Raw genomic sequence first — 27,442 nt, forward strand, 5'->3', positions numbered from 1 at the left:
AACAGAGGGCACGTTCCCATTAACAGATGCAACAAAAGGCAAAGGATTCAGCACTCTGCCCTCCGTTCATCCGTCCTGGCAGCACACAAGCACTTCCGAGACAACTCCCACACAACCACACTAGGCTGCAGGAAGGGCATTTCAAATGTCAACACACCGAACAGGACTTCTGTTGTGCAAAGGGACTCGTCACACTCCCATTTGGAGCAGCAGTCTTCAAAATGACTACATCAAAGCTTCATTTTAAATGACACCCAAGAACTGTTTACCTTTAATATTTAAGGTGAATAGATTAAGTCTCTCAATAAACAGCAGGTGTGAGAAACTAGTTGACAGAAGAGCAGGGAAAGAAGAACCGACAGTATTAGGTGTCTGGTATTTATTATTTTTTAATACAGGGAAGTCACAACAAAATATTCTCTAACAACACACGCGAATGATATCATAACCAATTATTTTGATTTCATCAACATTCATTTTCTATGTACATATTCTTCCATCTGCAAAAGTGCAATCCAAAAATGTCTCAACAAGAAACCTTTACGGACAAGTATATTTTTGAGGTGTTTTCTCACCGGTGGCCTTACAACAGCATGTTTGTTCTCAGTTACCTGGTACAGCAAAATGAAGAGTACATGAGGGGGGAAAAAAAGAAAAGAAAAAAAAAGAAATTGTGTTAGATGCCTCCCTCGTAGGAATATTCCCTATTTTCCCAACTAATTTCATTATGAATACACTGCTCACTACTGGACACATGAATGCAAATAGACTATGAAATAGTCAATGGGCTATAGAGCACTGTAATTTTAATGTCTCTGCAGCATTAGACAGAACATGAATTTCAGCCTGCTCACGCTGGTAGATGTCAACTTATGTATCAGCATGTAAAAGATGTCTTCTGTGTTAGTTATGGTTATCAAAATTTACTTTTAAATGCCCTACTGATGGATGAATTCATTTACACATCCAAAATATTAAGTCTATCTAAATGCAAGCCTCTCCTATGGAAAACACTGTTAACTACTGGAAAGAAAAGCATTTGCACATGCAACTCCTATTACTATCACAAGGAGTATCGTGCATTTAAGAAGAGTAGAATGAACCTCCAAATCCAGAGGACTGTATTCTCGTTTACAAAACATACTTCAGGCACAGTTTAATCCGACCACAGGCCAGACTAAAAAGAACACACAGCATCAGAAAAATGAAAGGTAGTGAAGAGTAAACTTTAGCCAAACAAGCAAAGCAAGCAGCTCCCTACACTGACAAACCATTTCCCTTTTGACACATTTAAAAGCTCAATGACTACTACCAGTGCTCATCATGCCAGATAGCAAACCAACTGTTGTCTAGTTCAACCTCTTAAGTAGCCATTAAGTCCCAAAGTTCACTCTGACTTTGTACTTATGCAATGCCTAGCCAAAACTTTCATGGCCAAAGGGTGGGCCTGTCTGCTTGACTGGAGTCTGATGCATCTTATTAAAAAATATATATATATCTTTACTTGCATTGTGCAGTAACACAAGACCAGTTTTCAGCATCAGCAAGAAGCAGAGAAAGTATTCCCTATAAATTAGGGACAATTTACTTTAGAGGAAAAGTTCAGAGGAATCTTTCTCTAGCTCAGCTGGTTTCCATCGAGAATCATTTTACGGTACTACATGTGCTGTTAGCCTCCAGTTGAGAGATGTGCTTTGCAAGAAAATAGGCGTTTCCTCAAGTGGTAGTTAAGACTCACTTAAAATCAGAATTAAAAGGAAAAGGTGATTGAGAACTAAATTGTTGCCTTGGATAGATTTGTAAACAACTTCTTGTTGCTATTAAGACTTTAAACATGCTTTCCCCTCCTCACTTTCTCGGTCTGCTGCATTCTTAATTTTGACTTGAATATATTGTACAACCTTTCACATGTTTGTGTTTTTAAGAAGTGGCCAAATTCCTTTTCTCCACTTCTACTCATTCTCGATTGTCATACATACATACCTGGAGAGGCATCTAAGAACATAAAGAATTATAAATTAAGCTATATTAAGGAAAGTAAGTGAACAAGTATTTAGAAGAACTCCATATCCTGTTTCTGCCCTACCATGTGCATTGCAGTGACACCTCCCCTCACCAAATGGGTGAAAAAAAATAGGTACAGAATGCTACTATTTTGTTACCCTTTCAGTGTATGTGGGGATTAATACCTTAGGCTCAACGCATGAGTGACTAGCACTCAAGATCAAATGCTATATGTATTCTTTAATTTTTATCATTACAGGAGCTTTGTCTTTCTGCTACAAGAGTCCAACATTTGTCTATGTGATCTGGTACCCACGGTACTGCCAGACAACTTAACTCCAAACAACCCTAACTCCAACAGGTTGTGGAAATATACCATTGAAGGTGAAGGGCTCATCCTCCCCAAGTAATTAATTTGAATTATAACTTGATTGTTCTCCATAAGGGAAGTCTACACTGCACAGCTAACCAAGTTTTATCTGCTAGCTAACTTCTTCCAGCCCACGTACACCTGGGCCAGATCCTGCTTCTATGGCCAACGGTTACAGTGCTGGTGCCACTGTAACTGGAGCAGGCATAACTTGGTTTGTGATAGCCACACCAGGACAGTGTTAGAAGTGTCCCAAAGTTCTTCCCACAATTTGTCTTAAAAAGGAAACAGTTTTCCCCAAACTGTCACAAATAGACCCCCAAGGAACAACTGCACAAAACCCCAAGAATGTGCTCCAGACACAAACACACGGACAGAAGAGAGGACAGAGCAAGGGGAGAGCCAGTGATGTAGACTATCACAGCCTGTTAATGTCGCTGTTCAGACCAGCGGTGGTGGATCACCAACATAACCGTTATGAGATAGCCCAGTCCTACCCAGATGTGAAAATCATTAACCTGACTTAGCTGGCTTCTAAGGACATTACCACCCAAGTTAGCAGTAAGTGATGTGTGCCAACATAAGCCCTCTATGCAGCCTGAGTATTACTTGAAGAGTGGCTAATGCTTAAAGGAGCTAATTCTGCAGTGAAGACAGCCAGGAAATAAAACTGTGAACTTGGCATTTTTTACGCACAGAGAAACATGGATATTCAGTTCAAATTTCACGTGCACATTAATTTCTTAACTTAGCAGAAAGCGTAATTCTCTGTCCAGTATATGCAACACTTTCTTGGCTTCTGACTTTTCTGTTTTCCTTCCCAGAGTGTGCAGATTATCAGGGACATTTTTAAGATCATGATTTCAACGGATACACTCTTTGAGATTCTAATTTGGGAAAACCAAAAAAACTTCAGAAGAAACAAAAAATAAACCCACCTCATAAACAAAACCCATACCTCGAGTGACCGATCACTCCATAAACAACAAAAAAACTTACAAAAATCTCAGCTGGCTTTAGAAGCCAAGTAAAAGATTAACGACCTATTTTAAAACTTTTATTTATGTAAGGGAAAAGTTGGGAGCAAGAAACAAAAATTGCAGATTCTACAGGGCCAAACCCTATGACACAAATTCACTGCCTAATGCATTGACTACTATATACAGCACAGAGGCATGTAGAAAGTAAATACACTAAATTTGCTTTCTTAAAAAGTCTCCAAGGTTTTAGATCCTGGACTTACATGATTTTGAAAGACAAAGGTGCAGCAATTAATTGACTTAAAAACTGATGCCATGTGTCATACTAAGTACCTCTCAGCTCTTACTGGTCTGATGGCCCAGATCCCACTTCGTGGTCCTCTTTCCAAGCCAGTCACACCAGTCTGCAGTAGGCAGCAAAGCCTCAGTCCCAGCAGACACATACAAACATCCCCATTCAGTTCAGCCTGTTCCTTCCATTTATCACAAGGTCCTAAAATATCTGTGAAGAAATACCTTTAAATAAAGCATTTTAAGATCTCCAGCTTGTTTTGGTATAAACAAATAACCTGACCGCTAACATTACAACACTGGTGGAAGCAGTACTATTGCCGTACAATCCGTCAGAGAGAAACACACAAACGTATACGGCAGGAAGACGCTATGCCAAAAAATAACTCAAGGTCACTTTTTCTAGCATAGATTTACATTCACTTGTCACATTATCTTAGTTTATCCCATCTTGGGAAACCTGAAAGAAAGCCCACTAAGATGACAGTCTGGGGCATGCTCCTGTGCCCACTGGGACCAATGCAAAAGACTCAATGAATTCAACAGCTACAGGATTATTTCTTTCCAAGGATTTCCCATTTCCACCAAGCTAGAGGGACAACAAGCCTACACAGTTACCCACTTTCCAACTGGACATAGTTCTCTGACCCATGTCCTTCTTACAAACTGTATTACAATAATACAAAAAATAAAACCAAATCATTTTAGCTGAACTTTACCCCACACTTGGGATATATTCAAAGGCCATTAAATTGGCATGCCTCCAACCTTCAGAGATCTCGTCAGGAGGATTCTGGTTTAACAACATGTATATATACATATTCATATGTATACAGACAAAGAAGCTGCTCTTTCAGTTAGAAAAGAAAGGAATTTCATCACAGAATGAATCCTATAAAAAGATATGTAATAAAGTTGAAATACCCATAAAATAGCTATTACTAAAGCAAAGCTTTCGTCAATAAGCCTCCAAAACTTTAAATGAAGAAAATGGCTTCACAAAGTGGTAGTCTAGATTTCCACAGTGAGGACACTGCTGGACGTTGCTGTATTCGGAGAAATACTGCATGCCAATCCGTACATCTATTACTGGCTTCCCACAGTGCTTACAGTTCAGTCGAGCCTGTGGAAAAAAAAGAAAACAAAAACACTTTTGAAATAACCAGATTCACCTCCATTCCTTGCCTTAGCTAAAGAGACACTCAGCCCCAGCCTCTGGCAAGGCCACAGCTTCAGTCAGGAAAATGACAACCATGGGGCCTGCCGGTAAGGATGTTTTTCACCCAGACCAGTAACTCACAGGCACGCAGAATGGTTTTCACATGAAGTAACACCTACAGCCCAGCAAAGTCTGGAGAGCAAGTTATTTCCCACTCTGGCAGGAGGTACAGAATTTCAGACCTTACATATATATGTATAGGTTGTTTTGTGCTAGTTCACCTCTGAACCAATTCATGAGCTCATCGTAAGAAGTGCTGTCTCCATAAGCCACAAACAAAGCCCTGAATTGAGGAGAGAAACTCCACATTTGTGAAACTTCACATTTGTGCCATGCAATCCTTACCTTAGAGTTCCCACTGTGTATTTGTTTAGGTCTATGTTTGAACATGATCTCTCCTTGAGATGTATCAGCATTTTAATCTTTTGGTTTAACAAACGTATAACTTGATCTACTTTATCAGCATGGCATTGTATCACTTTAAATATCTATTTAAACATTTATAATACGTATCAGGTTATATAAACTTAACACAAACTATTCTACAAAATCCAGCTGAGACAGGACCAACATTAACTGGACAGGTAGAAGAAATAATTAAAGGCGAAGGGTGATGAGAGGCAGAGCTATTCATAGTCAGCAGTAACAACAGCAACAAGTGTCTTCAGGAGACATCTAGCTGAGATATCCAGCCCATTTTCTGTGCAGAAAGCAACAGGCAGTGTGAAAGCTCAGCAGGGAGTACGAAACACTCAGGAGAAGCAGGAGATTTAAGACCACAAAGGAGGTTAAGAGTAAAAACAGCAAATGAGCAGCGAGGGCTTGATCTGTACCATAGTTTAACCTCACAGCCTCACGTGCTAACGAAAGCTTCAGCTCTTCATTGAAAAGAACACCAAATGATTTTCTATAGCAACCTTGACTTAAGGGACTTTCTTGGGAGGAGGGGAGGAAGCAATTATTAAAGTACTACTGCTGTTGAGACAAGACTCAAAAAGAAACAAATTATGAAGTCCATAGATATCTGCTTTGCTTGAAAAGCAGAAATTCTAAGAAATGCAGTCTAATGGGGCATAGATTTATGGTAATTTTCTTAAAGTGTGGGTTTTCCCCTCGCTGGTGTCCAGCCCATCAGCCAGCTGCCATCAACCTGACAGTGGATGTAGTTCATTATCCTACATGCACATTCTTGAAGCATAATGAAATATTTTGAAATAAGGTATGAAATTATTCAAAACAAAAATTAGCAAGGCAATTCAGAGTTAAATTATATACCATATTTAAATGTCATTCCTCTATATGCAGAATCATCTGTAACAATAAGAGTGAAACAATGACGCATATTACCCAGCAATCAGTCGCTGAAGCTAGTGGTTTTATATTCAGATCTATTATTTACCATGTACTGTCATACTGTCCATTAATCATACAATTAAGACTCTTTTATAACGAGACCTTAATTCCTGTCTTGTACATTCAAAAGAAGCAATTCAAATTTAAATTTCCTGAATTTTACAGAGCTAGTAAGTTAGCATCTGTGTTTTATCTTTAAAAGTCCCTATTTAAAAAAAGCTGCAGTCTCAAGAGGCACAAAAAGGGAGGCATCTCTGCTTTTTGTTGCAGTCGTTAACAATGTAATTTTATCCAGTACCAGCAACTCCACTTGTCTTGTGATCAACGCATCTTGGTAAAAATGTTAAATTTAAAATTAAACTGTGTCTCACATATTGGTAAAGCTCTATTAGAGATTGCTCTTGTATCGCCACATCTTCAAGGGCAGGGACTGTCTTCCTTTTAAGCCTCACTCAGAACTAAGACTGCTGGAGCTTAGACATTTTACTTATTTTTAATCTTAAGAAATTAGGAGACTGCAAATCTTTATGGAAAGCATCCACAAACCATGAAGTGACCATTCTTGGAACGTGAACGTCTTGGCAAGGCACTTGCTCTAACCCAGTTACAAATCCTGTGTGTCAGGAGCCAGCCACGGCCTTCAGACATGCCAAAAGGGACCCCTGCGCTGCACCTACAAAAACAGCACCCTGTGCTATTTACACAGCTGCCTACCATGGGTCATCCCTACCTCCGCAACACAACTCTACTGAGCTTTGACGCATCAAACAGAAGAAAAACCTTTTGGATGCCAATGGTCCTGCTGCCTCAGGCGTGTTATGTATCTACTTTGGAGTAAACCTAGGCTCTTTCTCACCCAAGATATGAGGTGAGCACTTAACAAAAGCTAAGCTTCTTCAGGCTGTGGCAGAGTACCATCAGCACAGTCAATTGCAGCAAAGATTAAGGAGAGATGGGTAATCTCCAAGGACAAAGACTCTTAGACCTTTAGATTTCCTCAGCTTTTTTGCAATGATTATCTTATGACAGAACTCAACTCAAGCAACTAGAAGGAACTTGAATGCACATATCATCTGCTAAAAATGTGCAAATATTATTAAAATACTACTAGAATTTTACCTGATGCCAAAGGTAATGCTTAATGATCATCCCAAGCACCAGCTTTAATTGTGAATGCATTTAAAGGGGCTTTATTAAAAAAAAAAAAAAACAAAACTTAACCACTGACCATTACATTAGCTTTTGTCTAGCTATAGGCCTTTGTGCTCCATAAGTTAAGATAAAGGGACATGGACTCAGCTTTCTTGTACTGCACGCATAGGCTGAAAAAGAAGGATGGAGGAAGGGAAGGGAGGAGAGAAACACAAACCTTTGCTTTATTTATCATTAGTTGGAATTTCACGTTAGGAATCTTACTTATCTAGGATACTGACCTGACAACAGGGAGATGCTGCCAGAATATCGTAGGTATACATAGTTCCCAGCTGATGCCAGCTTCCATCCCACCGGGACTTGCACTTAATGCAGATAATTTTGTGAACCCCTTCTAAGCAGTCTACACAAACAGCATAGAGATGCATAAGCCTTCCTGTGGACAGGAAACACACTTCTTAAGGAGACTGTAACAGAAGATTAAAACAGACATTTCCTGCAATGTGTTATTTGCCCTTTAGTGTTACAAATCACACCTTATTAAAATCTTTTTGAAAAGGGTGAACGATAAGTAAAAGATGTTTCTCTGTCACAAATACATAGGACTTAACTGAAGCTATTTTCCATGAACGCAAAACTCAGGAACCAGTCATCATCCTGCCCACCCCAAACCCCATTCCTTTATTTGCTGGTAGACCTTAGCAAAGTATTTTGTAAAAGGAGTTGCTTAAGCTACATGAGCAGATGCCAGGTTAAGCTATGTGGTCAGCTGCCATTTTTCCACAAAGACAACTACCCTAGCTTCATCCCCACCCAACAGAAGTGGAGAAGCGTTGAAGCTTTTTAACAAGCCAGGCACAGACTCATTTAACAACTTGCCAAAATCTTTCAGCAAACAGGTAACTAAGGACCTAATACTCTTCGTGGAAAAAAGTAACAGCCAGAAGAACTTTCTTTCCTGCGCTTTTTCCTGTTGATTCATTTACAGTAACTATATTTAAAAACATATGTTACACATACAACTTTAACGTGCCATACAGAACTACAAATCTATCAAGCTCTCCCACGAACTTAGGTTCTGTACGAACAGTGATTTCGAAAACTGAGTTACACTGCCTTCTGTAAAAATCAAGTGGCTCAGACTTTAACACAAAATACTTTCTCCACAAAAAGGTCACTAAACTCAACAATTTGAAATCCAATATGCAAATTTCCCGCAAAACAAAATGCCTTACACAAACTACAAAGATCTGCTATCTAGATTAGGCCTGATTTGCAGTGACTAGTAGTTTAGAGTAGGCTTTAAGTGGACTGACACAGAGTATAATTCTGTAATATACCATATTTTGCACTGCCATACAAGAAAAAGTTACGTAGTAATGCAGTTACAAACAAAACTACTAATGCAACTACAAAACAGGACTGCATATAGTCTGTGCTTATGTTGGATTATGATTTGTGCCCTTTAGCATCAAAGGCCTGCACACATCACAATTCATAATTTAAGGAGCACGCACATCGTATACCTTTTTTCTAGTTATATGGAATAAAATATTAAAAATTGCTGACTAGTAACTAGATACTTTAAAGATAACGGATTGTTTTTTAACTTGTTTTCTTTTTTAAGCCAATTGTTTTAGAAAAAATGAGAAGGAAAATCAGATTCTACCTAAGATATATATAAACAATAAAGTTGCCAGCGTGAGCTGATAAATCCAGTAACTCCACATTGGGCTGTTCAGCTCTAGAGAAAGTGATGTGATGAGACTGAAGAGCAAATATAGTAAGCGCTGTTCCTAAAGCAAACAACATGAGATTGGAGCCTTTCAAATAACTCCATGTGCTAAAGCTTTGTGTTGTGTAGGAAGACAAATAATTTTCCTGAACTGAAGTTCTGCTCTGCTTCTGCATATTAAGATGTTACATTTCCCCACCACTTGATTTTCACAATCCTTGCTATATAGGGAATGAGACTCCTGATATCTTAAACATGCCTGATAAAAGAAGTGATTTTCATTACTAAAGAGAAAATAACACCCTGGAACAGCACCCTTTCAAGCGTAATTTCATTTCAAAGCGTATTCCTGATAATAAACCATTTTACCCAGGACAAGGAGGTAAAAATTTTAACAATTAATTATTCACAGCACGTTGTCTGAGCAAGTTTTTCAGGTGTATCATCCAATGGGTAAAGAGCAATTAACTAAAATATAAAAAAAAAATAATTCAGCAGAGTTTCATTCTTAGTGGCAAACAATAAGAAGTGGCAAGTTTCACTATTACTAAACCATCTATTAGCACTGATAAGATCACAAGCACATTGTGCATGTCTCCTCACAAAAGCAAATAAGCACTGTTATCTCACACAGGTATATTCTGCTTATCCTGGAGATTTTTCAGCTTGTATGTTTGTCTGTCACTTTTTCCCCTTGAAAATACATTAGGTAAGACAGAAACAATAATGTTAGCATGAATACAGTTCAGTGACTTAGTGCACTATGATTTAAATAAAGGAAAAAAATACAAAGTTTGTTGAGCAAAGGAATGTTACATGATAGATATTATAACCATGCATGAGATACAACATTTTATTGAAAGGAGAGAAACTTAAATGTTAAAATACCTCCTGCTAATGCATTCCCATTACACTTTTCAACATGTAATTTTATGTTTTTGAAAAACAAACTAGGAATAGTGTCTCTGACTTATGTTAGCCATACTGGCTGCCAGCAGACTGCAGAACAGACGTGTTTTGCCATGTACCACCTTAATCACTTAGTTTGGGACATATCTCTCAGGAAGAGCTGAGGCTCATCCCAGCCCATGTTTTGTTGTTGTTTTGTTTCTATTTTTCCTCTAGGAGGAGAAAAATGATACATGCCTTGCTCCCAGCTCAGCAGGGAGCTGGGACACGGTCAGGATGCTGTTCAAACCAGCGGCAATTTGGAACCAAATCTAAAGCCCCCACTACCTCAATGCCACTTCATCCCAGCATAATAAAAGCTTACTTTCACTATGTCTAACTTCTCCAGGCCACAGAAACAGTCCTTGCCAAGACTGCACTAACACATGCCAAACTATAGTCCTTGCCATGTTAAAAAAAAAAACACACAACACTAACCACCATGTGCAATAAAACGAAACCGATATTTTCTAGTCTGAAAGCAGATGAGAGGCACAACTGGCGATACAAATATGACTTTCATTGATGCTGCAGTACAGCATGCTTAACATAAAAAGTTGTTTAAAAGGCTGATGTATGTCTTGGAGCAAAACTCACAACACATAAATCAGTACATACACACTGCAGAACAGGGTGGCTATAGTCTACTTAGAAACTAGATGAAATATCTGCTGGTTATAAAACCAAAAGCAAGGCATGGATCTCTCTACACATCTTTTGCTTTTTGTAATTCATTCCTAAGCGTTTCAGCCTGACCCACATCATAATTTGGACATGACTCCAGCCTTTACAAAACTGCTCAAAAATGCAGAATCACGATGAAAATCTAAAATGGGGGGGAGGGTGAGGAAAGATGAGTAAGAGAAAGCAGTCCCATCACAGAATGAAACCTAGCATGACTGACAGGCAACCTGTACCTTGAAGGTGACAGGGAACATCATATTCAATTTCATCGTGTCTTGATGGGCTAAGGAACAGGGTTCCATCCACCAGCGGAAACTGTTCAAACACTGGCAGTGCCCTGTGGCACAGCGCACAGTTTACAACGTTCCTGTGGCTGGCGCTAAGAGCAGCAAGAATAAACTTCCGCAGGTCCTCCCCTTGGCCCACTTGGGCGTCATCTTCCATTCGCACATGGAAAGTATTCAATTTATGCCTGGGGATGTGAGTGAGAAGCTCAGACAGGTCGAGCCTCCTCAGAAACTGCACGGGGGCATCGAAGTGTCCCGATCGATGTGCTTGCAAACCGGCTGCCCCGTAATCGAAGTGCGCGTTCCTGAACATGCCCCCACCGGCCATGTTCTTCTTGTGTGGCTCCAGGTGAATGGCGTTCTTCAGGAATTCTCCCAAGTATCGCGAGGAACGGGGGCCGCTGAAATGGGTGGGGGCAAGAATCGAGTAGCCGGTCGGTGGGGACTGGCCGGGAGAGACGCACGGGGAGCGAACCGCATAGCTCCCGCCAATGACACCCTTCTCTTGGGAGTTCTGCCTGTCCATCGAGTGCCTTCGCTGGATGTCGTGACTTAAGCCTTTCTGCGGCTTGTTGGCTGGCCTGCCCTTTTTGGCCTCTTCTGCTGACTCCGCCATGGACCTTCCCGTGCTCTTCTCCAACACGGACTTTTTCTTCTTGTCATCCTGCATCCGTTTCACCTGGTACCAGTCAGTGTCTTTCTTCAAATGACCCTGCCCACACCGACAGGAGCAGAAGCGGAAAGCGAGGTCGTATCCCTTCTTTGTCCACATGTTTTGGCGACACTGCTTTTCGTTCCAGCTCCTCGCTCTGCCGATGCAATTGAACTGGACAAGAATGCTGCTCTCCCACTCGTAGAAGCATTGAAGGTGCATCCAGGTGCTGTAAGGGCAGTGCTCGTTGTTGCATATGACCTTCTGGTAGTCATCCTTCTCAAGGTCCACTGGCCTTCCAAAGCTACAGATCAGTGGAGTAGCACAAGGGGCTTCTGTGGAACATAAAGCAGACATATTAATAACAGGCTGCTCCTGGCCTGCACATGACACTACTCATGTAAATGCCGTGCCAAATACAAACACGAGTTCTTACGCATGATCCGTACTATCAAAGAGCCCAGAAGCACCAGGTCTGGGTCAGAATAACAAATAATCTTTGCCCAAAAAAAAAAAAAAAGTACACAAAAGGAGCTATAGCAATGAAGGAAGAAGAAAACAAAAAGACAACACAGCTTGTTCAGCACTCAAAGCCGAAGCACCTCAGAAGCATTAACCCTCCTCAAGGCTCTGTGGACGCTGTTGCGAAGGCAAGCATTAAGAAATAAGGAGAAAGCTTTGTGGACATTTCTGGAGGGTTGCTTTGAAGCCTGAGAGGCAACATGGGAAGAACACACAGAAGTGCTTGTTTGAAAAACAAGCAGGATATACAGCTGGGCTTTGCAATCATAAGGAGAGGCAGGCATTGATCTTTTCTTTGGGACCGAGCAAGAGACGATAGATAGCGAGAGAAACAGGAACCACGGGACTTTGAACAGCGAGACAAACAGATCATGTTTCTTGTACAGGAAGGAGGTCCTCCGTTATGTTTTCAGGATATACCACCATTACTGACCTACCTGATAGCTAAACTTCACAAACCAGATAGTTCTGTAACATAGATAAAGACCAAACACCACGTGGTCTTTTATGAGCAAAACAGCAGCCTTTGCTATATCCTTGAGCAAAGAACAGACTATTTCAATTCTCTCCCTGTAACAGTATCACCTACACAAAGATGTTCTGTATTTACGACCAAGGACATTTTCTCCTCCCTCACCTGAATACCACAGATTACAAACTACTCCAATTTCTGACTGCATCGGCGCAGTTGGAAGGCACAAAAAAAAAAAAAAAGAAAAAAGGAAATTCTCATTGGGACTTTTTACTGGATCTTAAGTGAGTCTAATTCTCACTCCAAAACAAGGTTCTCAGATGCTTAGTCAAATATTACCAAGATTTCTTTGTATTTCTACCGTCTTACTTCCTCAAAAGACACCGCTCCAATAGGACTGGCGGGCTGCCTTTTTACCTCTGCATTACTGCATTCAAACAATCACACACTTCTTTAGGGTTTTCCCCGGTCAAGTGCTGCCTCACCCAGCGCAAAAGGCTGCCGGGAGCTCCCGAATCCTGCTTAGAGCTCCAGGACTTGCGAGGGAGACACATGGAGCCTCATTGCAAAAGCCTGCTGCCGACTGGGTATTTTTCCTTAGGATTTCAAGCTTCTACCTGATAAAGGGGAAAAAGAAACTTCAGTTGTGTTGTTCTTAATCCAGCTTGTCACTGCTTGAGTGAGTAATACAATGTAATCTGCACTGGGGTAACAGGTTTTATGCTGTTTCCTTTGCTGGTACTCAAGACGTTCAATAATAGGCACACAGCAGCAACTCAAAGTATGTTTTGCAACAACAGGTCATTGGCATGCTAGAGTTTTTGCCCCTTTCCAAAAATGCTATAAGCAAGCAAACAAAACACCTTCAGTAAATTCAAGACCACGGAAGTTCTTCAGACTTATTTACCCAGAACACACAGGCACAAGGAGTACAAGAAAATTTTCCCAAGCTGTTCCCTGGAACGTGCTACATCCTCATCTCATTTTTCTGCCTCTGCTTCACATGCCAGAAACAGCACAGTTGCAAGGAGAACTTGCTGCAATACCCTTCCTTCAGGGACTGACTATAAACTGCAACAAAGGTGTGTTCCCAAGAACGTTCTCCTGAAGCAAAAAAAAAAGCCTATTTCAGTTCACAATACTGACTCGTTCAGTCATTCAAAAGGAAAAGAAGACAGATTACCAAACTGGAGAGAACAGTGCTAGTTAAGAGAAGCACTGCCTTGGGACTTCTTGGAAGTTCCTCCTATACAGGCGACATGATATTCCCACTGCTTGTCTCAGGTCTCTGAAAAGCCTGCTGAGAACATGCAGGCTTTGGGATGTCATTTGAGAGGCATGAATTTTATTGGCAACCAATGACTAATTTTTCCTCCGTGTTTTTACTCTGTATTATCGAGCGTAATGTCACTGTCTAAATGCAAAAGTGAGTAATTTATCTACTCTGAGTCAAAATCTGTCAGTTTACCAATTCACAGAGCTCTCCTTCCATTCTCCCAGACCGTTACCTTTGATTCAAGTCACACTACGCCACACCAAGCACCTCTGCAAAGTTTTTCGTTATTTGCCATTCTTTTATCACACTTAAGATCTGAAAGCATAGTTTGCAATAGTAGCATCCGATGCAGTTTATCTCAGAAAAGTCAGTTAAATTGAAACCATTCAAAGCTCCTCATCGAAAGTCAGATGTGCAGCAAGATATGAGAGGTACCACTACGAACAGTTCTCACTATGCATTTCCCACATTTATCTATTCCGGTACATATTCATTTCCACCACTGCCAGAAGGCAGGAAGAAAGGACATGCCAACAATCCACTTATGCTCCCCCTGTGTTTCAGAGTGTAAATGTTCTAACAGTCGTGCATGTAATTATAGCTGACAGCCCAGAGAGTTACTACTACACAGCCACGTCTAGAGAATCTCCAGTTAAAAATAAAGACTTTACACTTGTTCGTCCATACCAGCATAATTAACCAACTAGAAAATAAAAGAATTTCATTAATGAGACTTTGAACATGGTTCTGATTTTGGATGGAAGAAATACGTGGTCTCTAACCCTCTAAGAAGTTTACTGCCTCTTTGTCATGTGGACAAGAAACGCAGGGAAACAAACAAACAAACCAGTCTGTGTATTCCACACAATGTATTCACAACTATTTGATCATAATAATGTTCTGTATGTCTAGAGGCTCTTTTAAAGTGTGACTTTCAACAGATTCTTCCCCTTTTTACTGGTCTGTCACGAGGACTGTGAAATGTGATCTTCTCCAGCTCTTCCTTGAGAACTTAAAGCTGTCATATTACCCAAGAATTTGCTACCTATCATAACTATGAGGAAGAAAAACATTCAATTTTTGGACAGCAATGTCTTTTTTTTTCCACATTTAAGTTAATTAGATAACAACTTTATCAGACATTTCCTCACCTCATCTTCTACCCACTCAATGTAAATTAGCTGGTCACACAACCATCATAGCAGAAGCAAGCGTAGGATAGCCAGAAGACAACAACAGAGCAAACAAAGAGTCTTCTCCCACACAAAAGACTCCACCAAACTGCTAAACAGTGGAACCGAAGTCACCCTGGAAAACATCATTACCAAGACAAGCAGCTGTTCCTTACTAACATCTTCTGGGAGAATACCTGAAATTTCACCGCTGTCCCTGCAGTAGCACAAGAACCACTAGAAAACCAGCAGGTCTCTCTACCACGTGCCCACACTCCTGCAGCAAGAGTAATGACAATCTACTCAAGGCAACCAGTCAGTTTTTTTTTTTTCCCTGCTTTCACTGACACAGGTTTATTATTACAAAGTCCAGTAGTTTTGAGAAGATCTTGATAAAAATGCTGCAGTATTCCCACAACAGAATTTGGAGTGCCCATTACAGCTAAAGCTTTCAGCATTAGGTCCTACCAATTCTATACCATCAAACTATCTAAGAAGGCAGAAAACTCCACTAATTGGAAACCGTACAGAAATTATCAAGCCAACATTCAGCTCTGTCTAATATTTCAAACTTCATCACGTCTATTTGTGCAAAACAGAGTCTTCAGGACTGGACATCCCTTGCAAACTTCTCTCCCTTCATGTCTCACGAAAAACATGTCCCTGCATAAAAAAATAAGTAAGAAACAGAAAGCAAAGCAACTTTTTGTCAAACTTTACCAGCTCACAGGAACAGATAAGTCTTAGGAGCAGAAACACCAGCATTCAGATTACTTAGTATGGGATCCACACTAGCAAATGTGAAGAGCTCTTCCCATCAATTCACACCCTCGAAAGTGCTCCGCGTTATTTAATCAACATTTTATAAATGAGACTAAGCGCTTATTAGGGAATTACAAAACTTTAAACATTCTCATTATCAAGCCCTTCTAGTTCCAATCAATTAGAAATGAATTTTAAGATTATTCCTCAAAAAGACAGAGGTAAGATCACTGTACTCATGTTTTATGGTAACTGCACTTCAGTCACTGTCAAGAGCGACCCACAATAAGCCTCTTCTGTGTAAACAGAATTTCACATGAGCCAAACTGCCCATCCACACATGGCAGCCCCAAGCTGGTTTGTCACCTAAATATAGACTCCAAGTAACTAACACTTGTCAGATTTCTGGTTACAAAAAAATAAACTTCAGGAAAAATTAAAGGCTAACAGGTATCAGGGAAGCATCCATTCTCCTAGCGGACCCTTTTGAAAGAAAGCCTAACTGACCATAAAAGCACCTTTATTTTACCTTTCAGTTTCAAGATCTCTTTCACAGCCTGAGAGAACAAAACACGGCAGCACATAGTTTTGTGCAGCAGAACAGCTTTGGTGTTTAGAAACAAGTGTCCTGCTGTAGCGGAAAGGCTGCTGATTTGGAATCACAGCCGCACAGTGACTCTTCCAAGAAGTTACAGTTCCACAATAGATGTTCTCTCATACTCCTCTGTAGTAATTTTGATCAGTAATTCTGAAACTAGGCATATGGAGCAGCACATACATGCTCTCTAAAACAGAAATAACAATATTCCAAACAAACATACATCCGAGCAAAGATAGCTCACTGCTTAAACAAGTTTATATTTTTGACAGAACTTCCATAAAATTAACTTTTTCAAAAACAAGAGCACGATGGAAGACTGCAGGAGCTTGTTTGTGCGTTTGGCTTTTTCTCAGATTTTCCGTTCAGGTTTAAACATCAGCAGAAGTCAGGAACACAAACAGAGGATTGAGATAAATGTCCTTCAACATGGAACACATCAACCTGTTTCTACATTAAAAAAAAAAGCCTTTAAGACAGTATATGAAGACCACCCTTGCCGTATAATGACACAAACGAAAGCAGCAGAATAACAACTGTGAGGAACTTCTCTGGTGAAGTAAATGGAGGAGAATGTTTACTTCTGTTTACACACTCATCAGAAAACCAAAGATGCAACCAGGCTCTATAGCCTCGCTTTTGTGACTGCTCTCATTTGTTCTAAATCCCAGATGCGGATGCCTGAAGCAAATTTTGCTCTTCCCCCCATGTTCCCACATTACCCATTGTGCAAGCACCAGAGACTTTCAGTCAGTGGACAGAAACAGATAATTATTTCCTGTACTCTCCAGCGTAGGTTTCAGCTCCCCTCCCACGCTTAGGATCGCTAGTAAAGCTCAAGGGTGGTATTAACAACGTGAGGCTGGGGCAGAGGAAGGAGAAGTGTGGTGCTGCTGGAAGAGGCAGTCCTATTATCATTTTAAAGCAACTGTGAGGAGACAGTAGGTTTTTATGGATCTGGAAAAAGATATGTCCAAAAAAAAAAAAAAAAAGCTTAGGTCTTGGCATTGAGTCAGCTGTAAGACACCTACTACAGCCTGCTTTTGGTCTACCGTCACTCTAGCACCTCACCATCTACACCACGGACACTTTGCCAGCACATTACTTAGGCTAGAAAGGATACCTGTGGGACACATACATTACACTTTAACCTATATTACCAGCTTCACGTGAACAGGGCTCTCTTCACAACCCTACACATCCAAAAATTGTTCACTCTGTCAGCCTGAACCGGAGTTGAGCCCCATCTGTGGAAGGCTACACCCCACCAACCATCTGCATGAATCTTGAGAGCTTCTCCTACCATCAGGATAGCTTTATTTTAATTGAAGTCAGACAGTATTATCGTGCTAATGCTGTAGCGCAACTATAAAAAGAAAAAGAAAAAAAAAAGTAAAGACACAACAGCAATGAAACGGGCTGAAAACTTGTATTAATTGCCCAATGTGTCTGCTCTGGTAAACCTTGAAATATAATCTGACATGCAAAAGATTACCAAGAAGTGACAAAAGGGTATTGCCATATGCATAGAGCTAAGCAGCACAAATCATACAGCACTACAGAAACGATCAGTCACCTTCCTAAAAGCCTGAACGCAGCAGGAAGAATACACTGGGAAAAAATGTTTCACAAGTGGATTCAAAAGGCAGGCTTGGATGTTCAGTGCAGCAGCAGCAACAACATATAACAGCAGAAAAACAGTAAGAAAAGTCTTTCAAAACAGCTTGGCTCACTGCTTGCATTGATAGCGCTCACTGACGATGACTGATGCCTATCCAAAACTTCTTAGGCAATCTATGCAGACTGATTAAGATTAAAGTTTCCAGACCTTCTCTTGAAGGGAGGGGAAGAAACAGGACAGCAGTATCTGCTCAGCCACCCAAAACATAGGCTTTTTGTCTCACGAGACTCCCTATAACATTCTTGGAAAGAAAAGCCAATGCTACAAGGCCATCTTCAGCGATCGGCAGAGCAGGACAGCGCAGGCTGATGTTTCACCTGGCACAGCATAGTAGCAGTGGTCAATATTTACACTTGGAAGGGTCTTAAAGAGAATAAAAGCCATAAGCAGCCTGGCTGTACCTGGCAGCTCACCCAATGGGCAGGATGTCAGAAGTGAGTAGTCACATGAAGTAACCACCTTCCCTTCCTCAAGGGAAGATTTCAGGTAAGCTGGAGTTACTAAACCCTGGTTCAGCTGGAAATTCAGATGACAGGAGTCCTGGAGGGTGCAGCAGAGGCTAGAACCACCTCCGTGCACTTCACGCTCAGCCTCCAAAGGCCTCTCTTCCCTCAGAAAATCTGAGGAAGGCCTAACCACAAAGCAGAGGAAAGAGGCAACGGAAATCATGAAGGCTTAAGTCGTACCTGTCACATTAACACCTTCTAACTTGAAGCACAGCCAGAACAAATGCCTGTTTATGAAATCTGCGATTAGCACATGATACACGGTTGGTGTTATCTATGGCTCTCACTCAACCACCCACTCCCAGTCCAGCCATCACATCACCAAAGTCAGTCAGGAAATCAAGAGCAGCACTGTACAAACCAAGGACAGGAGGCACCTACATCAGCACAGTAGCTTTGCAGTTTGCTTGCACAGCCATCTGCGCTCCAAGCTGGACCAACTCTGCCTACACAGCTGAAACCCATCATAGAATTCATATGGTCTTACAGAAATTACCAAAATCTGCAAGGTTATCATCATCTAGCTAACCTAGCCAAATCTTTCCATTTAGTCATCAAAACACAGAACAACTCAGTCGCCAGCTTTGGCTTAGGATGTAGAGAGTCTCTCTGCACAGGAAAAATCCTGCCCTGACTTGATGTATCCCCTCAGTCCAACCAAAAACATCACCAGTTCACCATACCAAGGGGAACAGACCCCTCAGGATAACTAATGCCAACGCACTCCTGATACTACCATGCAAATCCTGGGTTGGCATCACCAGGCCAGGTAAGGAGCAGGCCTCTGTACCACAAGCAATTGTGCCAAGGTCAGGAAGACTCCTCGCACTGCTCCATATAGGGTGGATGTTTATGGTGTCCTCTATCATGGTGAATGCAGAGATTGGTGACTACCTCAAGAGCGGTGGGCTTTAATGTCTTCTGAACCTTAGCTGTTGCTTTGTCCACACCTGAATCATAGAATCATCCTCACAGCAAAGCATTTCCACCGATAAATTCTTTTACTATAGCCTTACAACAGCCTTCAATACCTTGAAATGTTACAGTAAACTCACCCTCGTGTCTGACGAAACAGATATCCTAATAACTAAAGTGGACTATAATGCACCTGCCCTGGCAAGTTTTCAGTGCCAAATTCCAACTTATGCTGGAAATAAAGGGATAAATGTGGCAAGGCAAGTGAAGAAGTAGGTGTCTTAATACCAAGCACAGACGTGGACTGGATTTGCCCAGAATCAGAACCAGCTAGCCACGAGGCCCTGCCCAAATGCACAAGGAAGGTAACAGTAAAGGGACAGAAGGCTGACTCAAATGGTATTGTTTCCAGCTTTAAGTCTAGGGGTGTTTGTCTCATTGGTCCATACTTTCCAGGTTTCAATATGACAGTATTTTTATTCTCATGTAAAAGGCTAAAGAAGCTGGTAGAAACTCAGTGGGAAGCGGGGGATGCAGCCTCCCTAGCTGCTGCATCTAGCGTCTCGGCAAGACGACAGCTCCGGAGGTCGGAGCTGTCACTTCCAATAGACGTCTCTCTCGCGATGCTGTGCTGGCTCCCAGCCCGGCCTGTGTGCCACCTCTGGCACCCGCGCAGCACGCAGGGGCCTCAGCTGCACACCGCTCCCAAAATGGTATCCTGGAGCACAGCAGCGCAGCCGGGGAATGCCAGGCACACTCAACAGCCAGGCTCTGACTGAAGCTATCTCCTCTCCCAGCAAGCATTCGAGACGGGAACAGCAGCAATATCCCACTCAAGCCCTGGCAGGAGGACTGAAAGACTCTGCCATCGCGAGAGAGAGAGAGAAAGATAAAGGTTAGAGTGAATGCTCTCAAGATAAATGTCACTAAAGTCTACTGGGAAATGCCAGTGCTCTGCTCAAAATCCTGCCAGCTTTCAAAATGGAATTATCCACTCCAGTGACTAGATTACTACTTCAAGAGGCCTGTTTGAAATTATTTGGATTTCTACGCAAACTGTTTAAAGAAAGCCCGTGCCCTACTAATGCTGTTGTAATTCAGATACCTTGAAGATTAGCTGGATTACCTTTCCCTGAGCCATACGCAAGGTTTACCTCTATTTTTCCTCGCATGTGCTGTAGGAAGAAAAGCAGAGAAGAAAGGATGCCTGCCAGTCTTCATGCTACTTTCATATCAAAGGATGTGTCAATATGCAAGGCTGAAGAAAACTTACAAACATCTCCCAGGACTAGAAGCTGGTTTGTCACTGCTTGTTAGATCACTGGGAGGAAGATACGGGATGAGTACACACAAAGTCAAGCAATCAGTTCAAAAACTGTGTTTCCTCACATGGAACCTAACAAACGTCAAGCATAACCCTTACTCATGTAAGCGTTATGCTTCAACCAGTGACTGATCACATGAGCACAATGCAGTCGGGCCCTGATACCCATTCTGATAGCAAGCAACTTAAAAAAAATTAAATGTGTACTTGCTTGTATGAAAGGATATTTATTTTATTCAGCAACACCATAGACATGATCCCATTTGCAAATGCCTTGCATTTGTCACAAAAGGATGTAACTGCATAGCTTTAAAAATTCCAAAACTAAGATAAAGTGCTTTCAAAACCAATCTGCATTGATAGAGACAGTGGAATTTGCATTCAGCTGATTTCTGCAGTTAGAACTCAATGGAATTAGGAAGAAAAATGGTTCTCCTTTACAAAGTGTGTACGAATTAGATTCTGACACTCACTGCAACCAAACAGAAACCTCATTTTCCAGGTGGCTTCACCGACATCAGCGGTACTCCCTCCCTCAAGCTAAATAGTAAGGAGGTTCCAACACCCAACATCACTAGACTGCCAAACTGGAATTAGATGTTATATGCAGCAGGGAATATTCATCAGCAAATACTAATCCACACTTATATATTAGAGTGATTCATGCTCTAAAAATACATTTTTTAATTGAATACTGCACCGGCAAATCTTCTGGCCCTCTAACTACCCCACCTCCAGAATATAAGTGGTTTTTTTGTAAATCTTACTGGTTGGCTGGTCACAGCTTTCTATATATTAGTCACCCTAGTGCTGAATGATTTGCTTTCTCCATACACTTGTCTTATGTTAATATTTTTATTTGAAAGTAAATCAAAGCCTTACAAACTTGTACAACACAGGCGAAGAGTATGCAGAAGCCCAGCTGGCCATTTTAAAGCCAAGTACCTAGGAAAAAGTTCTCTAGAGATCTCATATGAACATGAGGATATTAAAATACAGTTTTTAAGCTTCTTGGAGAATTTCTTATTTGAGAAGTTATAAATATTCAACTCACTCTGGTACAGAGTACATCGTACAGAGCAGATGTATACTCCAATACGCCCACTGCATGAAGTGTACCTGCTGCACATCTCTCAGGGAACACGTCATTTACGAGGAAGGCACATTATAATTTTAGCTGTGTCCTTCTGGGGTCTGGCCCTCAGCAAGGCGATCCACAGGGGGTTCCTGATGGTAAAGGCAGCCAGACCAAGGCAGAAGTACAACTGGGAGGTACAGAAGTGACCCAGGCAGCCCAGCCCCGTCAACATGGGCACTGCTCACACAACCCTTCAGCTGGCACAGCACAACGACGTCCCAATGGGACCTAAAACACCCACCTCCATCAGCTGCCCCCCCCCCCTTCCTCCCCTGAAGGGTTTTCATGACAAGGATTCTGCATAAATCTGCACCTGGCAATTCCACCACACATCCTACCAATTTGCAATTTAAGGTCTCACCTTTGCCAGTGGGGAAAATGCATGAACTTAAGCACACTGTAAAATAGCAATTCAGAGACAGATATACTTTTTTTTTTCCCCCTCTCAACTTTAGTTTAGTTGGCTCTAATGAACCCTATGTTAAAGGGGAAAACTACAGACATGGAGAGCAGACAGCCAGATTCTCCTTTTCTCTCATCTTCTCATGGCACCAATGCTGGAGAGACGAGGACACGGGAACAAATCAGGAAGATGCTAAGGTAGGGACCAGCAAGAGGAGGAAAAGGACTTGGGTCTACTGGATAATGAGACCAAACATGAATGCAAGGCAAAGAAAATGGATGGAGCAAAGAATTTTAGGGCCAGAAACAACTGTATGAGGGGTCTGGATCAAGAAGTTTATTGGATAAAAGGGATAAAAGGTAGACTGGCAGGAGCTAACGAAGTAAAAGTGCCCAAGCTCATCAGGGCACAAATGGAGAAGGAATTTGCCGCCATTCAGAAACATCAGATCTGACATAAACCCTGTGGACGGACCTTCCTCTGCTGCTGCTCAGAGCAAATGATCCACAAAACACCTTGCCTCCCCACATTCATTTATGCCTGTAGATGAAGATTACCAACTACTGCTATTGCCAATTTCTGTAACCCACAGGGCTGAAGTCACTGAGGCATAAACCAAGGTAGTTACGGATGTAATTTTATATGATAGCTGAGATTTTCCAATTTGATTAAGAAAACTAACCTAGAAAATTATCTAGAAAAATACAACTTTATTTGGAATTCAACCGCTCTGAAGACAAAAATCTACTTCTGAAGACAGGAATCTAACTAACGAGGCTTCCCACTAAACCAAATTTCAGTTTCCTTGTGCATTACGACACTGGTAAATTAGTCCATTAGCCCGCCATGACCTGCTCCTCGTTCAGCACAGAATATAGATGTCACTTTGGTCAAGAAAAATTGAGCTATCATATAGAAAATTTCTCCTTGCTCTGAGGGAAGATGTACACATGGAAATTCTCCAGGAAAAGAAATGGGAAGGCACAGGAAAAGAAGTAAGAGGAAACAGAGGAATGGAAGGCACAGCTACAAAGCGAGAATGCTCCTTGTGGCCTTCATCACAATAGCTGCCAAAAGTTGCAGTGCAACATGGAGAAGAGTCATCACATCCAGTCAGTAATTTATGCCCCATCCTCTCAACCCCCACCATCCAAAATCAGACTCATAAGCCTGAACCCTTCTGCTGACTTCCACCACAGTCTGAGCTGTAAATATGCACTAATTAAAACACCACCAAAACAAAACAAACGGGTGCCCTCCTGGGCAGAGGAAGATCAGTCTGTGTTTCTCAATCATCATGCCAAAAATTGGCTGACACTTGGAGGGAAAATTGTATAAAGCAAAAGTTTCCAAAATGTAAAAGAGAGCAACACCTTTCTGCTGTAAAGGGCTGCTATAAGAGCAGCTCTGCGTAACGCAGCACCGCTAGTCCCGGCTGCAGAGAGAAGCCCAGGAGAAGTTAAAATTTCTGTTTCATTCTGGCGTTTGGACGGGAGGCAGAAACAATATATGGACCACAAAGAGAACAATGAAGACTTACATAAATAAATAAATAAATAAATAAATCTGAGTCACTGTCCCTTCCCCGGATGAAGCAGGGTCCTGATGTGACCATGTAACTAGACTGTCACACTGACATCACGATGCAAAGCCAAGGCTCGCTTGGCCCACAAGGAGCAGCATAGGGAAGAGCCTCCCTGCACCCAGCACACTTAATCCTCAACACAGATAATCTCCCATGAATAATCGAGAGTTGACTGTGTACAGCAGAACTCTATTAACCTCACAACTCGCTGCAGCAGGCTGTGTCCTCGGTAAACTGCTTAGTGATCAATTAACCGTAAGCACACAGCCTCTTACAAACATCTCGAGTCTGGTAACGGGATACTTGCCTCCAAGGCCCAGCTACACTACACAGCTTCATTTCGGATTCATGAGTTTTATAGACAAGAGGGAACCTATTATCATCATCTAGTCCTTTCCCTGCACATGAGAACTGGATTCCCAGCCTCGCTGCATGACAGGAGCCACTTTTTCTTTCATTTCCTGAACCAAACCTGTTGAAAGCTTTGGATGTCTCAGTAAAAATACAATTTACGAAGCTTCCAGCTGAGGATTATCTGATGGGCGGTAGCCTAGGTAAAATAAAACTAGCAACCACACCTACTCCTCCAGCCTTTAGGAGTACCTGAAACGAAAGATATGGCTAGACACAGTGACAAGTCACAGATCAGGTGCGCTCACCAGGCGCTTCAAGTAAATACCGAAACCAACTTCATACCTCTGTTGTGAGGACAAAAAAAAAAAAAAAGGAGCAGAGGTATAACAAAAGAGACAAAGATGTTTCTGACCACTGAAGTCATGAGGAAGCAGGAAGGGAGAGAGTAAAAAAGCATCTGAACTGCATGAGGTTCAACCAGTCCAAGTGCAAGGTGCTGCACCTGGGCCGGGGCAATCCCAGACGTGCACAGACCGGGAGAAGAATTCATTGAGAGGAGCCCTGCAGAGGACGACTCTGGGGTTCTGGTGGACAAAAAGCTCAACATGAGCCAGCAGTGCGCGCTTGAAGCCCTGAAGACCAACTGCATCCTGGGCTGGATCAACAGAGGGAGCTTGGTGGGAGCTGGTGGAGGGAGGTGATTGTGCCCCTCTATTCTGCCCGGGTGAGGCCCCAACTGGAGTGCTGCATCCAGGTCTGGAGCCCCCAGCACAAGAAGGATGTGGGGCTGTTAGAGCGGGTCCAGAGGAGGGCCACAAGGATAATCAGAAGGCTGGAGCACCTCTCCTAAGGAGAATGACTGAGGGAGCTGGGGATGTTCAGCCTGGAGAAGAAAAGGCTCAGGGGAGACCTTATGGTGGCCTTCCAGTACTTGAAGGGAGCCTACAGAAAAGATGGAGAGAGACTTTTTACAGACAGACATAAGACAAGGGGAAATGGTTTTAAACTAGAAGAGGGGCGATTTACATTAGATGTTAGGAGGAAATTCTTCGCTCAGAGGGTGGTGAGGCACTGGCACAGGTTGCCCAGAGAAGCTGTGGATGCCCCATCCCTGGAGGTGTTCAAGGCCAGGCTGGATGGGGCTTTGGGCAGCCTGGTCTGGTGGGAGGTGTCCCTGCCCATGGCAGGGGGGTTGGAATTAGATGGTCTTTTAAGGTCCTTTCCAACCCAAACTATTCTATGATCTCAGGTTAGCTCTTAGAAATGCAACTCTGACTTCATAGAAGTCTGGCAAGCTTAGAGTAGGGATGTGCAAGGCACCTGGGACACTGTCTCAGAGGTGAAGGCAGAAAACCTGTCCCACCAGCAAGCCGTAGTGCTACGTGTGTTCACTGCAGAACTGGTAGCACTTTCCGGACACTGCATGTGGAACATGGCTTTGTGCTCCCCCCACAAAGCATCCACACCTGAACGCACCATTTTCTGTTGTGCTTTAGAGAAAAAAAAATTGGGAATGCCATTTCTCCCCACCTCAAAAGACAAGCCAACACACTAACCAACACGGTCTTGTGCAAGACATTACCTGCAAAGTACATGTCACTGGACTGAAGTCATGATAAAAATGCTCTAGAAATCACAGAATTCACACAGAATCATCTAGGTTGGAAGAGACCTCCAAGATCACCTAGTCCAACCTCTGACCTAACACTAACAAGTCCTCCACTAAACCATGTCACTAAGCTCTACATCTAAACGTCTTTTAAAAACCTCCAGGGATGGTGACTCAACCACTTCCCTGGGCAGCCCATTCCTCCAACTCCTACTAATTTCTATGGTGTTTTTTTTTTCTTTTTTCCCTTGCTCACTCACTCAGAAGAAATAGACCAAAAAAAAAAAAAAAAAGAAATTCTAAGCATTCTCCATGACTCTCTGGAGTAAGTAATATTCTCATAAAAGCAGTCTGGCAAAAACCTTATGAGCCGAAGCAACGCGTAATTAATCGCTAATATTCCTAAGGAAAAGTTTCCATTAAACGATACGCGGGAATTGGACATCTTGAAAACTGTAGTAGGATTCTTGGAAAGGATTCTTCATCGACTAGCAGCAGCCAGGCAAAACTACTGCCAGAAAATATAAAGCCAGTCGTAGCTACCCCTCGCAGCTTTTCCAAAGCCTTTGATTTGGGAGGGGGAAAAGGCAAGACGGGGAGCTCTGCGGAGCTCGTTGTAGAGCTAATGTCGGACCTGAGAATTCTCTTTTTTGCTTAGCAAAGGGCGTAAGGAAACGCGCCAACCTCCAGTTTCGGCCTTAAATACCGTTTTGCAGCAGGGCTATCTCCGAGCACGAACAGCAAAGCAAGTTTCTGCAGGATAAAACCTTACCGAACCCCCCCCCCCAGCCCCAACCAGCCCCCGACCGAAGCGGCAGCACAACACCCGGCCCAGCTCGGGAGCACACCGCCCGCGGGGGGCCGGCCGCGGCGGCATAAAGCGGGGATTGTTCCTCCGGGCGCTGCCCACGGGCGGCCGACGCCCGCTGCTGCCCACCCGGCACCCCCCGCAGCAGCCTCACCCCACCTCGCCGCCTGCCCCAGCCGCCCGGCTCCCTCCGAGCCCTCCCTCCCCTTCCTCCTCCTCCGCCCGCCCGGGGCCTGCGCCACGGCGGGAGGAGGCCGCGGGGCCGGGCCGGCCGCTCACCGCTCTTGGCGTCGCCGCCCGCCGCCGCTCCTCCTCCGCCGCCGCCGCCTCCGCCGCCGCCGCCGCCGCCGCCCGCGGCCGCCGCCGCTCCTCCGGCCCCGCCGCCCGCCGCGGCGCCGCCACCGCCGCCGCCGCCGCCTCCCGCCGCCGCCGCGGCGCCGCCGCCGCCCGCCGCCGCCCCGTTCTCCTGCTCGTCGCCGCTGCTGTTGGCGCGCTTGTTCTTCTTGCCCTTGCCGCCCTTCTGGTTCGGCATGGCGGGCGGGCGGGCGGCGGCTGCGGAAGGCTCCGCCGCTACCTCCGGCTCATGGCGGGGCCGCGGCGGCCGCCCTGCGCTGCGCCGCGCCCGCGGTGGGCGGCGGGGCC

The 27,442-nt window shown here is 43.1% G+C and overlaps 1 protein-coding gene across 2 annotated transcripts; it reads right to left on the bottom strand.

Moving 5' to 3' along the window:
* Positions 1–364: 364 nt before the first annotated feature.
* On the bottom strand, positions 365–27,442 carry HECA (hdc homolog, cell cycle regulator). 2 transcript variants are annotated; one of them, XR_010830372.1, is made up of 5 exons: positions 27,080–27,442; positions 10,970–12,010; positions 7,651–7,805; positions 3,688–4,768; positions 365–611 (listed from the first exon to the last, which is right to left on the bottom strand). XR_010830372.1 is itself a non-coding variant. In XM_066994230.1 (4 exons), exons 1-4 carry the CDS (start codon positions 27,330–27,332, stop codon positions 4,604–4,606), a joined length of 1,614 nt encoding a protein of 537 aa, XP_066850331.1. In that variant the 5' UTR covers positions 27,333–27,442; the 3' UTR covers positions 365–4,603. The 2 variants fall into 2 exon arrangements, 1 of the variants encoding a protein (XP_066850331.1); XM_066994230.1 differs by having other exon boundaries at positions 365–4,768.

The sequence above is a fragment of the Anser cygnoides genome, chromosome 3 (assembly GCF_040182565.1).
Source record: "Anser cygnoides isolate HZ-2024a breed goose chromosome 3, Taihu_goose_T2T_genome, whole genome shotgun sequence".
In the NCBI taxonomy this organism is placed as follows: Eukaryota; Metazoa; Chordata; class Aves; order Anseriformes; family Anatidae; genus Anser; species Anser cygnoides.

Bases quoted from the DNA above. Each gene is read 5' to 3' on its own strand.
- HECA (XM_066994230.1), bottom strand. From the start codon at position 27,332: ATGCCGAACCAGAAGGGCGGCAAGGGCAAGAAGAACAAGCGCGCCAAC. The intron at 12,011-27,079 runs GTGAGCGGCCGG...TATGTTCCACAG, and splicing joins GGGCGGCGACGCCAAGAGCG to AAGCCCCTTGTGCTACTCCA. The intron at 4,769-7,650 runs GTCAGTATCCTA...TTTTTTCCACAG, and splicing joins CAGCATCTCCCTGTTGTCAG to GCTCGACTGAACTGTAAGCA.